At 40.6% G+C, this 15,648-nt stretch overlaps 1 protein-coding gene across 8 annotated transcripts in view; it reads left to right on the plus strand.

Annotated features, from left to right (window-relative positions):
* Positions 1-15,648, plus strand: part of SH3RF2 (SH3 domain containing ring finger 2) — a 151,394-nt gene that overhangs the window by 53,406 nt on the left and 82,340 nt on the right. For all 8 annotated transcript variants that reach the window (XM_028493341.2, XM_028493342.2, XM_055086814.1 and 5 more), the window contains 2 exons: positions 8,082-8,351; positions 11,687-11,782. In XM_028493341.2, coding sequence (XP_028349142.1) covers positions 8,082-8,351; positions 11,687-11,782 — 366 coding nt within the window. The remainder of the gene's footprint in view (positions 1-8,081; positions 8,352-11,686; positions 11,783-15,648) is intronic.

The following is a 15,648-nucleotide window of genomic DNA, read 5'->3' on the forward strand; positions in this document are numbered from 1 at the left end:
TGTCATACAGAGTGAAGTAAGTCAGAAAGAGAAAAACAAATATCATATATTAACACATATAAAAATGGTACAGATGAACTGGTTTGCAAGGCAGAAATCCAGACACAGATATAGAGAACAAATGTGGACACCAGGGAGGGGAAAGCAGGGGGGAGGGTGGTGGGATGAATTGGGAGATTGGGATTGACATGTATACACTAATATGTATAAAATAGATAACTAATAAGAACCTGCTGTATAAAAAAAAATTAATTAAATTAAATTTTTTTAAAAAATCACACACACACACAAGAAAAAGGAAGGAAAATGGAGAGCTGTGCTCTCCCAGGTCTCTACCTAGGACTAGAGGAAGAGAGGCTGAGACAAAAGGCTCGGGGGAGAGAAAAGGAGAGAGATACATGACAAAAGTCACAGGACAGAGTAGACTTTTAGATATCAGTATAAGGCCAATAATAAGAACCTTCCTTGCACTGGTTCTCCTTCCATCCTTCAGCGTCTCTCACCTCCCTATTCTCCTCTATAACACTTACTCCAACTTGTAATTATGTATATACTCATTTATAAGTTTGATCTTTGTTTCACCAGGTAGACAATGCCTGGCATGGTTGGCACACAAAATGACTCCAGGTAGGGCTTCCCTGGTGGCACAGTGGTTGAGAGTCCGCCTGCCAATGCAAGCGATACCGGTTCGTGCCCTGGTCTGGGAGGATCCCACATGCCGCGGAGCGGCTGGGCCCGTGAGCCATGGCCGCTGAGCCTGCACGTCCGGAGCCTGTGCTCCACAATGGGAGAGGCCACAACAGTGAGAGGCCCGCGTACAGCAAAAATAAATAAATAAATAAAAATTAAAAAAAAAAAGACTCCAGGTAAACAGTCTCTCTGGTCAGGCAGGATATGCCAAGGGCTTAGAGATTTTGGCCCAGGTCAAGGGCCAAAATTTCCATTGGAATCTGCAGGGTTTGGGTAACACAGACTTGCTGAGTTTACTGCATAAAGAAGTATTAGTATTAGCCCCAATTTGTGGATAATCCAAACTAAGAATCAGGAAGACTTAAGTGATTTGGCCAAAGTTACAAAAGCCAGAATGCAAACCAACACCTTACTTGACTCTAACATCTGTGTTGTGTTGCACCCTAGTACGACCCCTGAACAAGTAAAATTCTCTATGAAGGAAGAAACTCACATGGTATGTCTCATAAGCCTGGCCTCAAATTTGAATGTCCAGATTCAGACCTTCTGATGATCTCAAGCCTTTGAATGTCCAGATTCAGACCTTCTAGTGATCTCAAGCCTTTGAATGTCAGGATTCAGACCTTCTGGTGATCTCAAGCCCCCAAGCAGCAGATGGTCTGGGATTTGTCAAGGCTTGATAGATCTGATGCTGTTGAGTGAGCACTGAAGTGTTCCCCCTAATCACCAGAGAAACATGAGCACAAGGGCCAGCCAGCACTTTCTAACATATGCTCCCTTGCCCCCGACATCAGATCCAAAAGGGTTGCCAACATGAGGGAGAGATGCAGGATGGCTCAGTTGTCTAAGCAGCAGCTGGGAAGTTAGGACCCAGGACAGTTAGCTGACCCTTTGCCTCACGAGTGGAATGAAATCACAGGGGAAGTCACATTTACTTTACCCAGCATTCCCCAGGCCCATTCTGCTAATCAAGCAAAGTGGTCCAGATGCAAATACAAGGTCACATTAGTGGAGTAAAACTTCTGAGAAGCCAGTCAGCAAAAGAGCCTGTGTGACTTTGTTCAACTCAGTGATTCCTGACCTTATTTGAGTATGGAAACCTTTCTGAGTATGTGTAGCATGAAATTGTTAAAATTCAGGGCAATTTGGAAAATAGGACCCAAACTCTCCTTTTTTTATTTTCTAGCTCATGCCACTAGATCTTTCCAATAATTATTATCAGTCATATTTATTAATCTTATATGCATTCTTTTCCTCCAGGAATGGCAATCCCTGGATGTTTCTTGATTAATTCACAAATTCATTCACCAAGCATTTATGAAACACCTGCTTGTGTCCAGGGCTCAGAGACAGAGTTTCAGAGGTGTTTCAGACACAAATCCTAAACTCTCGGGCAGAGAATTCATAGCCTGGTGAATGATAACCTGAGCCAAAGGCCAGGATGTTTTCTCTTGGCTCCATTCTCCTGTGATGGACCATCTCATGACCAGCTAGGGAGGTAAGCAGTTAGCTCAGCATGTTGGTTTTGGCCCCTTCTGATGCCAGGAGTAGAGAACCAGGCCTACCTCTTTCTAAACAAGTGGGAGTGCCACTCATGCATGATGAACAGTTCATTACACAGGAACAGGTTGAATGCTCACTCCAGCTCGGCTTTTTCCCTTGTCTCATCACTGTGATGATTCCAATCTTGGGCTCCTTTTCTCTTACCCTGTTATCAATCCAATCCAATTGGAAATAAGCTCAGAGCTCATTGGCAGCTAGTCCTCCTGCTGTTTACTGTTATGCAGTTTTGTTGCTTCTGGGTTTTTAATATGTATTAATCAGGACTTTTTCAGTTTCAGGGGTCAGAAAATAACTCCAAGCAGTTTCAGTAATAAGCAATACATTGAGGATATCATCTCATTTAACTGTGTATCCTTTAGGCACAGTTGGATATAGACATTCAAATTTTCTTGTGAAGGCTCTATCCATTACTTACCTGTTTATCTCATGATATCTCTAGTTCTGCTGCCTTCTGCAGCTTCACTCAGGAAGGTGTGTCTGCTGGCTGGGAAATATCACCACTGGTAGTCCAAGGCTTACCGTCTCCAGGCTCATGATCCAAAAGAAACACTCTCTTCATGGGTGTCTATATATCAAACGTCAAAGAAGATTCTAACTGACCCTATTTGGGGCACACGCCTACCCTGTACCAAGCTTTATGCCAGGAGGATTTGGGCACTCTGTTACCAAGCCAAACTTTGGTCCCTCACCCGCACAGTAAAGCCAATCTACCGACATCAGGTTGTGGTGAAGGAAAGTGCAGTGTTTACTGCAGGACACCAAGCAAGGAGAATGGGTGGCTAATGCTCAAAAGACCAAAACTCCCTGAAGGATTTCAGGGAAGGGCTTTTCAAGGCAAGATGAGGGAGAGGGTTGCAGGGTGCCGGATCAGCTCATGGACATTTTTCTGATTGGTTGGTGGAGAGGTAACTGAGTGGTATTTTGGGAATTAACATCATCAACCTTTTGGATTTAACTGGTCTGGGGTCTACGTGTATGTGGTCAGCATGCAGCTAACTTTTTTCACCTGGGGAGGGTTTTAGTATCTGTAAAACAACTCAAGGACATGGTTAAAATATTATTTATAGTCCTTAAGGAGGAACTGAAGGTCCTTGACTTTGTATTATGGCTAAACTATTATCTTGTCTCGCTTGACTGTTTTTGTTTCTGCATTTTCTCATTTTTGATTGAATTTGTTCTCTGGAACTCAGGGAAGACCTAGGAGGCTAAAGCTCTTTTACAAACAGGAGGCAAGGGACATGGTGGGAGTGGGTGGGGGTGCTTCTGTCCCCAGAAAGGCCTTCACAGGGCCTTGCTCGGTTATATAACTGGCCAGCTTGGGCCACATACCCATGTGTATGCAGTGTGACCAGATTGAATAACATGCCCATGAGAAGATGGAGAGCAAATGGGTGGATCCTCAGAGAAGGGATGCCTGCCATTTTATTACCAACACACATAACTACTACAACATAATTTTACCACTAATGTCTCTGCATACTCCCTGCTTCCTTATTTCAGGGTTCTGTGCTTTATCTTCCATCAAAAGCATGGACCTCCTGTGGCTTTCACCTCACCCTACTGAGGTGACAAATCAATAGACAAATTACAGGCACATAGAAGTACTAATCCTTTTGAATCTCAGAGAAGGAAAGCTTTGTAGGCACACACACGGCCTTCCCACTGGATTATCTGGCTTTCTGAAAAACACCAGGAGAAACATTTGGTAATGACCTGGCTGTGAGACACACTTTATCCCCATTCTCCCTTCCTCCTGCACCTGCCGAGACAGAAAACAATTGGGGTGGTGTTTTGTTTCACCCAACAAAACAACGGGTGATGGCTGCTGCAGAACTTGGAGTCATTTTCCCTTGAGAGAACCATTGCAGACTGGATAGAATCAACCAGCTGAGTCTCTTCAGGCAGGTGCTTAACTTTTATGCGAGGGCTCTAGAGTTCAATAATTCATGCTCGTGCAGCCAGCAGCAAGCAGATGGCATTCAAACTCTATTCAGATTTTGATTATAAAACATCACCCCAAATGAGTTTTATGATGGAAAAACATACTAGATGACTTCAGCGGGATGAAAGAGAAATCAGGGCTTTGACGTCAAATGAACGGAAGTCAGTCTCGGGGCCGCTGTACATTGGCTGTGTGACTTTGCCTGAAGGTTGAACGTCTCAGAACGTCTGTTTCTTCGTCGATAAAATTAAGATAAACCTACTTCACAGGGCTTTGAGCTCATATAAATGAGATAGTATTGTATATGGAAAGTACAGTAGTGCAATAATGTAAGACAAATTTCTATGGCTTGCCAGAAACACAAAAAATGTTAATTTCCTTCCCCTCTTCAGATTCTTTCTCTCTCTTTCCCCACCCCTACCCTCTTTACAGCATGGAAGCCAATGTTTTCTATAAGTATGGATGTAGAACTTAGAGTAAAAGGGGAGAATGAAGAAAAAAGGTGATGAAAAGAATCTTCATGTTAAAAATAGAATTTACAGTTTGCTTCCACAATAGTTTATCTCAACTGAGGGGAGACAGAGAAAAGATGAAGATGGTCAGGCAATTAGTACTATCTCAGGGTTTCAAAGTTTATGCCTCTTCAAAGAGATTTAAGCATTTTGTGCAGTTTTAGTCTAATATACTTGCTCAATAGTCATTAAAATACATAAGCCACCTTGTATGGGAATGTCTTCCAGAAAGGAAAGGAAAAAAGCAGCTCAGCCATTTACAAAACTACATCAAATCTCCATTTTAGTTAGAATAAGACATAACTCAGACCAGTGGCATCAAACTTGGATGGATGGGAGAGCCTGATAAAAATGCAGCTACTTAAACTGCCCTCTAAGAGATTCTGGTCAAATTGGTCAGGGATGGGGTCCAAGAGTCTGCATTTTTTACATTTCCCAAGATTCTGATCTAGGAAAACCACAGACTTCATTTTGAGAAACACTGGTTGAGTGGTTAAGAGCTTGGGCTTGAGAATAGACATACTTGAGCTCAAATTCTAAAATCTACCACTTTCTAGCTTCATGAACTTGGGCAAATTTTTAACCTCTCTGATCCCCAGTTTTCTAATCACAGGTTGTTGTGAGAATTAAATAAAATATACTGTGGAGCGCTTAGCACAGTATCTGGTACATAGGAGGAAGCACTCAATAAATATGAGCTATTGATATTATCATTATTATGCAAAGTCAAAGGAGCTTCAATTCCTTTTTTCCTAATTTTTTCCTTCTTCCTTCCTTTTCTTTCTTTTCCTTTTATGAATCCAAAATAACAGTGTATTAGGCAAGATGGAAGTTTATTTAGATTTCAGACACAAGTCTGGAAGTAAAGTAGTCCAGGACTTGCCTGGCAGCTCTGCAACCCAGACTACTTTCTCCCCTTTTTAGGTGTGACCCTTATCCTCATTGTTCAAGATGGCATCTAGAGCGCCAGCTCTGCATCCCACATAGCAAAATGGAGGAAAGAAAAAGAAAGTCAGTCTCTCTCAGCAAGGACACTTCCTAAAATTTGCTTATATCCCACTGGCCAGATGTAGCTGCCAGTGAGCCTGGCAAATGTGACCAGTGTGTGCCAGGTGCTCATATACCCATGAAAATGTGATTTATATCACAATGTAAAATTGGGAAAAGGCTTAGGGACAATTATTATGCCCTGATATGTCTAACCCTGGGAGTCTAACAGATTCAGATCATTCCCCAGAAATCCTCTGTTCTCGATCTGCTTCTATCTGCTTACTTCTCAGGTAAGGGAGAAGCTTCTCCAAAAGGTAGTTTCGTGGTTTGTTGATCCCACTCAGCTAGGCTTATTTTCTTCCTAAATTCCTCCCATACCTTTCACTTCTTATCCCCCAGCTTCATTCATTTTCTTTTTGCTATCCAATTGTAATAGACAGTACAATTTTTTCATTGTAGAAAAGTTAGAAAACACTGCAAAGCACTTAGGGAAACCTTTTTTTAAAATATTCAAAAATCTCATCACTTAAAAATAACCACTCTTAAAATGTTAGTATATAGCCATCTAGCATTTTCCCCAGGTAAAAAACATATATGTATATTTACAAAGAGAGCCTAATCTATATAACTGTTTTTAATCTCTTCTATTATACTTAACAGTATATTATGAGTAACTCTCAGTGTTATTAATTATAGATCAACACCATCAGTTTTAATGACTGTAGGGTTTTTTATTGTATGGATGTATCATAATTTATTCAACTGGTTCCATTTATCTACAACAGTGTGTTAAACCTCCTAGCACATACATCTTTGCTCATTTGTCCACCAGTTTCCCAAGGATGAGCTGTATTCCTGTGGTTTTCTAACTCCGCAGGGACCAGCAGAAAACCATTGCTCTGCTGCTGTCCCATCAGCAATATGATGCTGTTCAGGTCTTGTCTCGACCCTGAGGCTGCTTGAAATTCCTTTTCAAATGAACACTGCAGACTCTGAAGGTCCTTGAAGGTCCCAGCAAGACTGTCCCCAGCAGAGGGGAATACTCCACCCAATGGCCGAGGAAAGCACAAAATACAATACAAGCACAGGTGACACTGAAGGGCTTTCTATAAAACCTAAGTTACTAGAACTTTCCATTTGCCAAACTGACCTCAAACAAGACCAAAGTGAGGCCATTTCTCTGTGGAGAAACCAGTTTCAATCAGGAAAAGAAATGCATTTGACTGAAATAATTATTTAGACTGATAATTGATTTGACAAATGACAATTCTTTAGCTGATTTTTTTTTTAGGTGATGATTGATTTCTGACTGTTAACTCGTCTCGGTTGTGCTTCCTAAAGATCCAAACACACATGAGGTTTACACTTTCTAGACAGGCTGAGGACAAATTATAATGCATCACTCTCACATAGCACTTTCTATTTTCAGTGGGTTTTCACCTCAATTTTCTTGCTGTCAACACTGAGCCCTACATTACAGGTGTTAATTCTAAGAGGTGTCATTTATTGAGCACATACTATGTACCAAGCAATACACAGAATGCATTATCAATATTTTTTAGTCCTCACAGCAACTCTAATGAGGTAGACATTCTATTATTACCCCATTTTATAAATGAATGCGGTTTAAGAAAGATGAAATAGCTTGACCACAGTCACACAAGAGCAAAAAGGTGGAGCCAGAATTCAAAATCAGTATTCAGATCCCAGAAAGAGTCACAGACTCACTCAAGTTCACATAGTTGTGGAGTCAAGTCCAAAATCCTGTTCCCTGCATAGTGATTAAGAACAGGATCTCTGGGCTTCCCTCGTGGCACAGTCGTTAAGAATCCGCCTGCCAATTCAGGGGACACGAGTTTAAGCCCTGGTCCGGGAAGATCCCACATGCCGCGGAGCAACTATGCCCACGAGCCACAACTACTGAGCCCATGTGCCACAACTACTGAAGCCCGCGCCAAGAGCCCGTGCTCCACAGCAAGAGAAGCCACTGCAATGAGAAGCTGGCTCACCGCAAGGAAGAGTAGCCCCTGTTCGCCACAACTGGAGAAAGCCCACGTGCAGCAGTGAAAACCCAACACAGCCAAAAATAAATAAATGTATTTTTTTAAAAAAGAACAGGTCTCTAAAATCAGATTGTCAGAGTTCCAACCCCATAGCTGCCATTTCCCAGCTGTGTCACCTTAGGCAACTTCTTAAACCACTCTGTGCCTCAGTCACCTCATCTTAGAAAGGGGAATAATAGTGTCTATCTCAAAGGTTAAACAAGATGACCCACATACGGCACTTAGTACATAGGAAGTGCCCTGTATTTAGTTATTAATATGATCCCTTGTGTCCCTCCAGCCTCTAAGCCATACATGTTTTATTGATCTGTGACACTGCAGGTGCCGCGAGCAAAGGCCTTGTGCAACTACCGAGGGCAGAATCCCGGTGACCTGAGGTTTAATAAGGGAGATGTCATCCTCCTCCGGAGACAGTTGGATGAGAACTGGTACCAGGGGGAAATCAATGGAGTCAGTGGGGTCTTCCCAGCCAGCTCCGTAGAGGTCCTCAAGCAGCTTCCCCAGCCACCCCCACTCTGCCGGGCCCTCTACAACTTTGACCTGCGCAACAAGGAAAAGAGTGAGAACAAGGACTGCCTGACCTTCCTCAAGGTAAGATTCTGGGCAGCTACCAAAGTCATCAGTGACCACATAAAGACTAGCAGAACCTCAAGTTGTTTGATTAATATTTGTTGATTGTTTTAAATTATATTTTATCCATAAATGTAGAAATGTGTGCCTATATATGTAATGTGTATGTATAATTCAAACATATGGTAGTAAAGTTGCCAGAGAAATCTAATAGGAGTTTGATGGGAATCCTCAAACCTTTTCTATTGCAACTGTAAAACTAAGTATCTGTACACTCATTCATTCATTCTACAATCACTTTTGAGCACCTGTTCTTTGCAGACACTGGGGAGACAGCATGAACAAGTCACAGCACCTACCCTCAGGCAGAGTAGTGAGAGAAACAGACACTTGGACAGAAGATTACAGACACAGTTTAACAGCATGCTGTGTAGAACTACAGATCTTACCTCTTCATTGTGATCTGCAGGGGTGTTCTCACTGACCAAGTTCTTATCACCTAGTACTACTCGTTTACAACACACTATTTTGTTTGTAAACATTGCATTCAAAACACTCCAAACAACACAATAACATAATAATATCTTTACACATAAATCACCTCTTACAAGATATATTTTCCAAACACATTAGTTACCCTAAGGTTTTTTCCCTTTCTTTTTTTTTTTTTGGATGATTCTTCAGCATTTGCAAGTAAGGACAAGTCTACTAAAGTCTAGACTACAACCATCCCTCGGTATCTGAGGGGGATTAGTTCTAGGACACATTGATTCCTGAAGATGCAGAAGCCGCGGATGTGGAGGGTCGACTGTACTTTAAGTCATCGTATTCAGTACTTATTATTCCGTAAACATTTGAATTCACTCTTAGAAACCAAAGTTGGGGTGATTTTCATTCTTTACTACTTATGATAAGTAGATCAAATACAAGTACAAGTGGCACTGCTACAGTAGCTCAGGAAAGGTCTTTTGTTTTGTAAAACATTTTTATTCCATCACTACTGGAAATGAGATTTACTTAAGATTCACTCAAACTATATAACCCCACTGTCCTCCATATTTTGAAATACTGATCTTTGTTATGTCTTAGCACCTCAGAGTGAGTCCCCTAAGGAATGTCATTCTGTAGCTGACGTGTAAAGTTTATACTGTGACTACAGCTGGTGAAGGGCAGTTCAATTCCACAAGCGTTTATTGAGTATTTATTTGTGCCAGGCATTAGACACTAAGCTCTAGGGACACAGCTGGAGGAAGACATAGGTAGGAAGCAGTACCTGCTTTTTTGCCCTTTTCTGGGAATTTGCAAACTGGGACACTTACCCACCTGCTTGTTCATTCATTGAATCCATCCATGTGCCAAGCTGTCCACTGGAGATAAAGTGATGAGTCATTGTCCCTGTCTTCACGGAGCCAGCAGTCTAGTGGAAGGAACAGACACATAAATGGGAAATTAGGACAGAGGACCCAGAAGAGAGGATTTGATCCCTTTTGGAAGGCTATTGAAGGCCAAGACTACACTAGGATATCTCATGGCCTTTCTAAACTCAGCATGTCCAAAAAAACTCAAAATCTTCTCTCCAGAAGCTTTTATTCCTAGTATTTTCTATCTCAGTAAATTTTCCAGTTTATTCACACATGCATTTATTCATTCATACATGCATGCATTCAAGAAATATTGATGTTTAAAAACTGTGAATCACTATGTTGTACACCTGAAACTTATATAATATTGTACATCAACTATACCTCAATTAAAAAAATTTTTAAAAGGAATGATTGGTTGACTGCTCTAGGGGAGCTATTTAAGGTCCTAGGGACAAAAATGAACAAAACAGATACACACATGAGGCCCTGCACACATGAAGTTTATGGTCTGATGGGGTGGACAGGCATTAAAGAAATCATAACCTATAAATATGTAATTACAGGTTGTAATAAGGACAGAGAAATCTAAGAAAGGGTAATAATGCAGTAATGGATTTAGATTTGGATTCGTCTGTATTACTAAGGGGCATAGATCAGAAGATCAGAGAGATCAGTGGATGAATATTCAGATTTAGATTGATAACAGGTACGGACATGGAAAGGTATTCCTGATGTGATATTAAGTGAAAATTCAATGTATCCTATATGACTTCATTTGTAAGAAATACAAAATAAGCCAAATGAATGTATTTTGCTAGGAGTCAGAGTAGTGGTTACCTCTTGCTATGTGACAGGAAAGAGTACTAAAGAGCCATCTTGGTGCTGGAAGTATTTTATATCTCTTACTCTGGGTTGGGGTTTTGTGGATATATTCAATTTAAAAAATTCATCAAGCTTTACATCTAAAATGTTTGTGCTTTACTGTATGCCTATGTACATTTTCTGAAAAGTTTTTAAAAATCAGTATGTCTCTATGTACATATATTTTATCCTCATAGAAAAGAATCTGGGAAAAAATGTGTCAACCAAGATGTTAACAGTGGTTGTATCTATATTGTGATAGAATTCTTTCTTTGTTTTGCTTATCTGTGTTTCCAAATGTTTCTACAAATCTCCATATAACCTTTGGTAATAAGAAACATTCAAATAAAAAGCCACTTTATGTTTGATACATTAAAAATTAAATAGGGGGACTTGCCGGGTGGCGCAGTGGTTAAGAGTCCGCCTGCCATTGCAGGGGACACAGGTCGAGCCCTGGTCCAGGAAGATCCCACATGCCGTGGAGCATCTAAGCCTGTGCACCACAACTACTGAGCCTGCGTTCTAGAGCCCCCGAGCCACAACTACTGAAGCCCACGCACCTAGAGCCCATGCTCTGCAACAAAAGAAGCCACTGCAATGAGAAGCCCTGAGAAGCCTGCGCACTGCAACAAAGAGTAGCCCCCGCTCACAGCAACTAGAGAAAGCCCACATGCAGCAACAAAAACCCCACGCAGCCAAATAAATAAATAAATTTATTTAAAATTTTTTTGAACACTGAAAAGTGTTCAAAATCAGAATGCAATTCATTCTTCCTTTTGCTAAGCCAAAAGTCTATCTCCCTACCTCTTCCATCTTGGTTTCTCCATCAGATTAATTTAAATGAAAAGCCCAGATTCTGCTGGTGATGGAAAATTAGAGACATTTCCAAGTTTTCCTATTGGATTTATTTGATGCTCCAAATTATTTCTACTCCTCTTTTGGTCTTGGTGACCCAAATACTGCCCTTTATGGAGAAAGATTATTTTAGTGGAAGATTTTGTAAATAAACTGTGAAAGAGTTACATTCCTTGCACCTTACACCACCTGAGACTCCAAGCTGATCTCCACTGAAGGCTTTCAGCACCTGAAAACTTACAGTAAATGCTAACCAGGAGACTTTCTCTCTTTCAGGATGATATCATCACTGTGATCAGCCGAGTGGATGAGAACTGGGCAGAAGGCAAGTTAGGAGATAAAGTCGGCATCTTCCCAATCTTGTTTGTAGAGGTACGTGACTATCGAGTCTACATCTGATTCGAGCTTTCTCATAATTATACATGTGCTACAGTGAGTAATTCCTATTTGATATGAGGCTTATTTCAGAACTAACTAAAGTCTTGAAAGAAAAGATGCTAGATGATAATACCCATTTCTGGCAAGAGTGTGGGAAAATGGGCCTTTTCATTCTGCTGACAGGAGTACAAATTGGTGCCATCTCTCGTTTCCAGACTCAAACTCCTATCAAGGATGTTGAAAATGTACATCTCCTTTGAGTCATTAATTCCACACCTGAGAGTTCATTATAAGGAAATACTAAAACAAGTGTGCAAAGATATGTGTACAAAATATGCAAAATGTTCATTGTAGCATTGTGCATAGTGGTGAAAAACCAGAAATAATCTAAAACTCAACAATAAGGATTTAGTTTTTTAAAATTATGGTGATGGAAAAATATATACCCATTAAAAATAATGTTAAAGGAGAACACTCAATATCATGGAGTATCTGGTATTATGGAAATATGTTTGTGATTTATTGTTAAGTAAAATAAAGTTTAATGAGTATAAAGTTTCAGATTTAGAAGATGAAGTTCTGGAGTTCTATTACAATGTGGATAAAATTAACACCACTGAACTGTATACTTAAAGATGGCTATTATAGTAAATTTTGTTATGTGTTTTTTACCACAATTAGAAAAAAAATTAACTGCTTGAAACTAGCTTTGTAAATACATATGTGTATATATAAATGGATAAATGTCTAGAAGACTTTGTACCAAGATATTAACAGTCGTGATCACCAGATGGTGAGATTCTAGATAATTTTCATGTTCTTCTGCTGACTTGTATTTTGTAAATCTTCAGAAATGAGCACATATTACTTCTATTGTTTTTTTAAATCAACTTTGAAAACAATAGAAAGAACACATGCTAGGCTATCTACCTATTTCTCCAGTATAGTAATATAACGTATAGCCACTAACCTCTCTAGCCATCAGTCTCACCCCAGCTTGAAGCAGGTCATTACAAATTTAAAAGAGAGGTTTCATTGTTTAACTGCACTTATTGGGTGCTTACCAGGCATAAAGCATTAAAAGCGAGCAGTGCTGAGCTATAAAAGAAGTAGAAGGTATGCTCCCTGCCCTCTAGGAGGGTGGGATGAAACAGAACAGAGGCAGAGTTGGGAAGAAGGGAACAGTTCTACCATTCGTAAGAGCCGAAGCGGGTTCTGAAGTGAATGGTGTGCCCAGAACACTGCCCAGTTGTCAAAGTTCCCTCACCCTCTCATCTCAATCTGTATGGAAGGAATGAAAGACGGAAGGGAGGGGAAGAGGAATGGTCCATAGAGGCTGGTCCTCCTACTCTCTCCACTAAATGATCGTGCTTTTTCTCTTGTTGAAGCCCCTTCCAGGTACACCCACCCAATTCTCTCTACGTGTTCAACTTCACTCATTTTATGAGGCTCAGCTAGAAATATTTTTCCATAAAATTCCAGCAACTAGTTGAATACTCAGTTGTCTCTTTCTTCTCAGAACACCTGATGGGTGTGTGGCTTGTACTTCACAGGCTAGCCCAACACAGAGCATGCACTTCATTAAAAAAATTGTCTTTGGCTCCTTTTCCCAATCACATTTCCTGAGATCCTCCCACCTCGCTGCTTTTTCATTCTTTAAGACACAAATACCTTGCCTTCAGGGAGGCGGATTCGAGATTCATTCTCCCATTTCATTCCCTGCCTGTCTTGCAAATAAACCCTCTCTTTGCTGTAGACCTCTACATCTCAGCGTTTTGGCTTAGAGGATGTCAGGCAAGAGCAACCTGGTTTGGTAAAAGGTTCGGAGATACTGTCTTTCGGCTGCCCAAGACAAACCTGGCAAGGAATCAGATCCAGAGAAGACACTTCATTGAATCGCAAAACTGCCATGTGGATTAAAGGCTGTTGGTGCTCCAGCCAAGCATCAGGGCTGTGCCTCTGAGGTGGGAGAACCAATTTCAGGACACTGGTCCACAAGAGGCCTCCCAGCTCCATGTAATATCAAATGGCGAAAATCTCCCAAAGATCTCCATCTCAACACCAAGACCCAACTTCACTCAACGACCAGCAAGCTACAGTGCTGGACACCCTATGCCAAACAAATAGCAAGATAGGAACACAGGCCCATCCATTAGCAGAGAGGCTGCCTAAAATCATAATAAGGCTACAGACACCCCAAAACACACCACCAGATGTGGACCTGCCCACCAGAAAAACAAGATCCAGCCTCATCCACCAGAACACAGGCACTAGTCCCCTCAACCAGGAAACCTACTCAACCCACTGAACCAACCTTAGCCACTGGGGACAGACACCAAAAACAACGGGAAGTACGAACCTGCAGCCTGTAAAAAGGAGACCCCAAACACAGTAAGATAAGCAAAATGAAAAGACAGAAAAACACACAGCAGATGAAGGAGCCAGGTAAAAACCCACCAGACCTAACAAATGAAGAGGAAATAGGCAGTCTACCTGAAAAATAATTCAGAAGGCAGAAGGACGGATAAGTGACCTGGAAGATAAAATAGTGGAAATAACTACTGCAGAGCAGAATAAAGAAAAAAGAATGAAAAGAACTGAGGACAGTCTCAGAGACCTCTGGGACAACATTAAATGCACCAACATTCGAATTATAGGGGTCCCAGAAGAAGAAGAGAAAAAGAAAGGGACTGAGAAAATATTTGAAGAGATTATAGTTGAAAACTTCCCTAATATAGGAAAGGAAATAGTCAATCAAGTCCAGGAAGCACAGAGAGTCCCATACAGGATAAACCCAAGGATAAACACGCCAAGACACATAATAATCAAACTGTCAAAAATTAAATACAAAGAAAACATATTAAAAGCAGCAAGGGAAAAACAACAAATAACACACAAAGGAATCCCCATAAGGTTAACATCTGATCTTTCAGCAGAAATGCTACAGGCCAGAAGGGAGTTGCAGGACATATTTAAAGTGATGAAGGAAAAAAACCTACAACCAAGATTACTCTACCCGGCAAGGATCTCATTCAGATTTGATGGAGAAATTAAAACCTTTACAGACAAGCAAAAGCTGAGAGAGTTCAGCACCACCAAACCAGCTTTACAACAAATGCTAAAGGAACTTCTCTAGGCAAGAAACACAAGAGAAGGAAAAGACCTACAAGAACAACCCGAAACAATTCAGTAAATGGTAATAGGACCATACATATCGATAATTACCTTAAATGTAAATGGATTAAATGCTCCCACCAAAAGACACAGACTGGCTGAATGGATACAAAAACAAGACCCATATATATGCTGTCTACAAGAGACCCACTTCAGACCTAGGGACACATACAGACTGAAAGTGAGGGGATGGAAAAAGATATTCCATGCAAATGGAAATCAGAAGAAAGCTGGAGTAGCAATTCTCATATCAGACAAAATAGACTTTAAAGTAAAAACTATTACAAGAGACAAAGAAGGACACTACATAATCAAGGGATCAATCCATAGAGAAGATAAAACAATTGTAAATATTTATGCACCCAACATAGGAGCACCTCAATACATAAGGCAAATACTAACAGCCATAAAAGGGGAAATTGACAGTAACACAATCATAGTAAGGGACTTTAAGATCCCACTTTCACCAATGGACAAATCGTCCAAAATGAAAATAAATAAGGAAGCACAAGTTTTAAATGACACATTAAACAAGATGGACTTAATTGATATTTAAAGGACATTCCATCCAAAAACAACAGAATACACATTTTTCTCAAGTGCTCATGGAGCATTCTCCAGGATAGATCATATCTTGGGTCACAAATCTAGCCTTGGTAAATTTAAGAAAATTGAAATCATATCCA

This window comes from Physeter macrocephalus, chromosome 8 (genome assembly GCF_002837175.3).
Source record: "Physeter macrocephalus isolate SW-GA chromosome 8, ASM283717v5, whole genome shotgun sequence".
In the NCBI taxonomy this organism is placed as follows: domain Eukaryota; kingdom Metazoa; phylum Chordata; class Mammalia; order Artiodactyla; family Physeteridae; genus Physeter; species Physeter macrocephalus.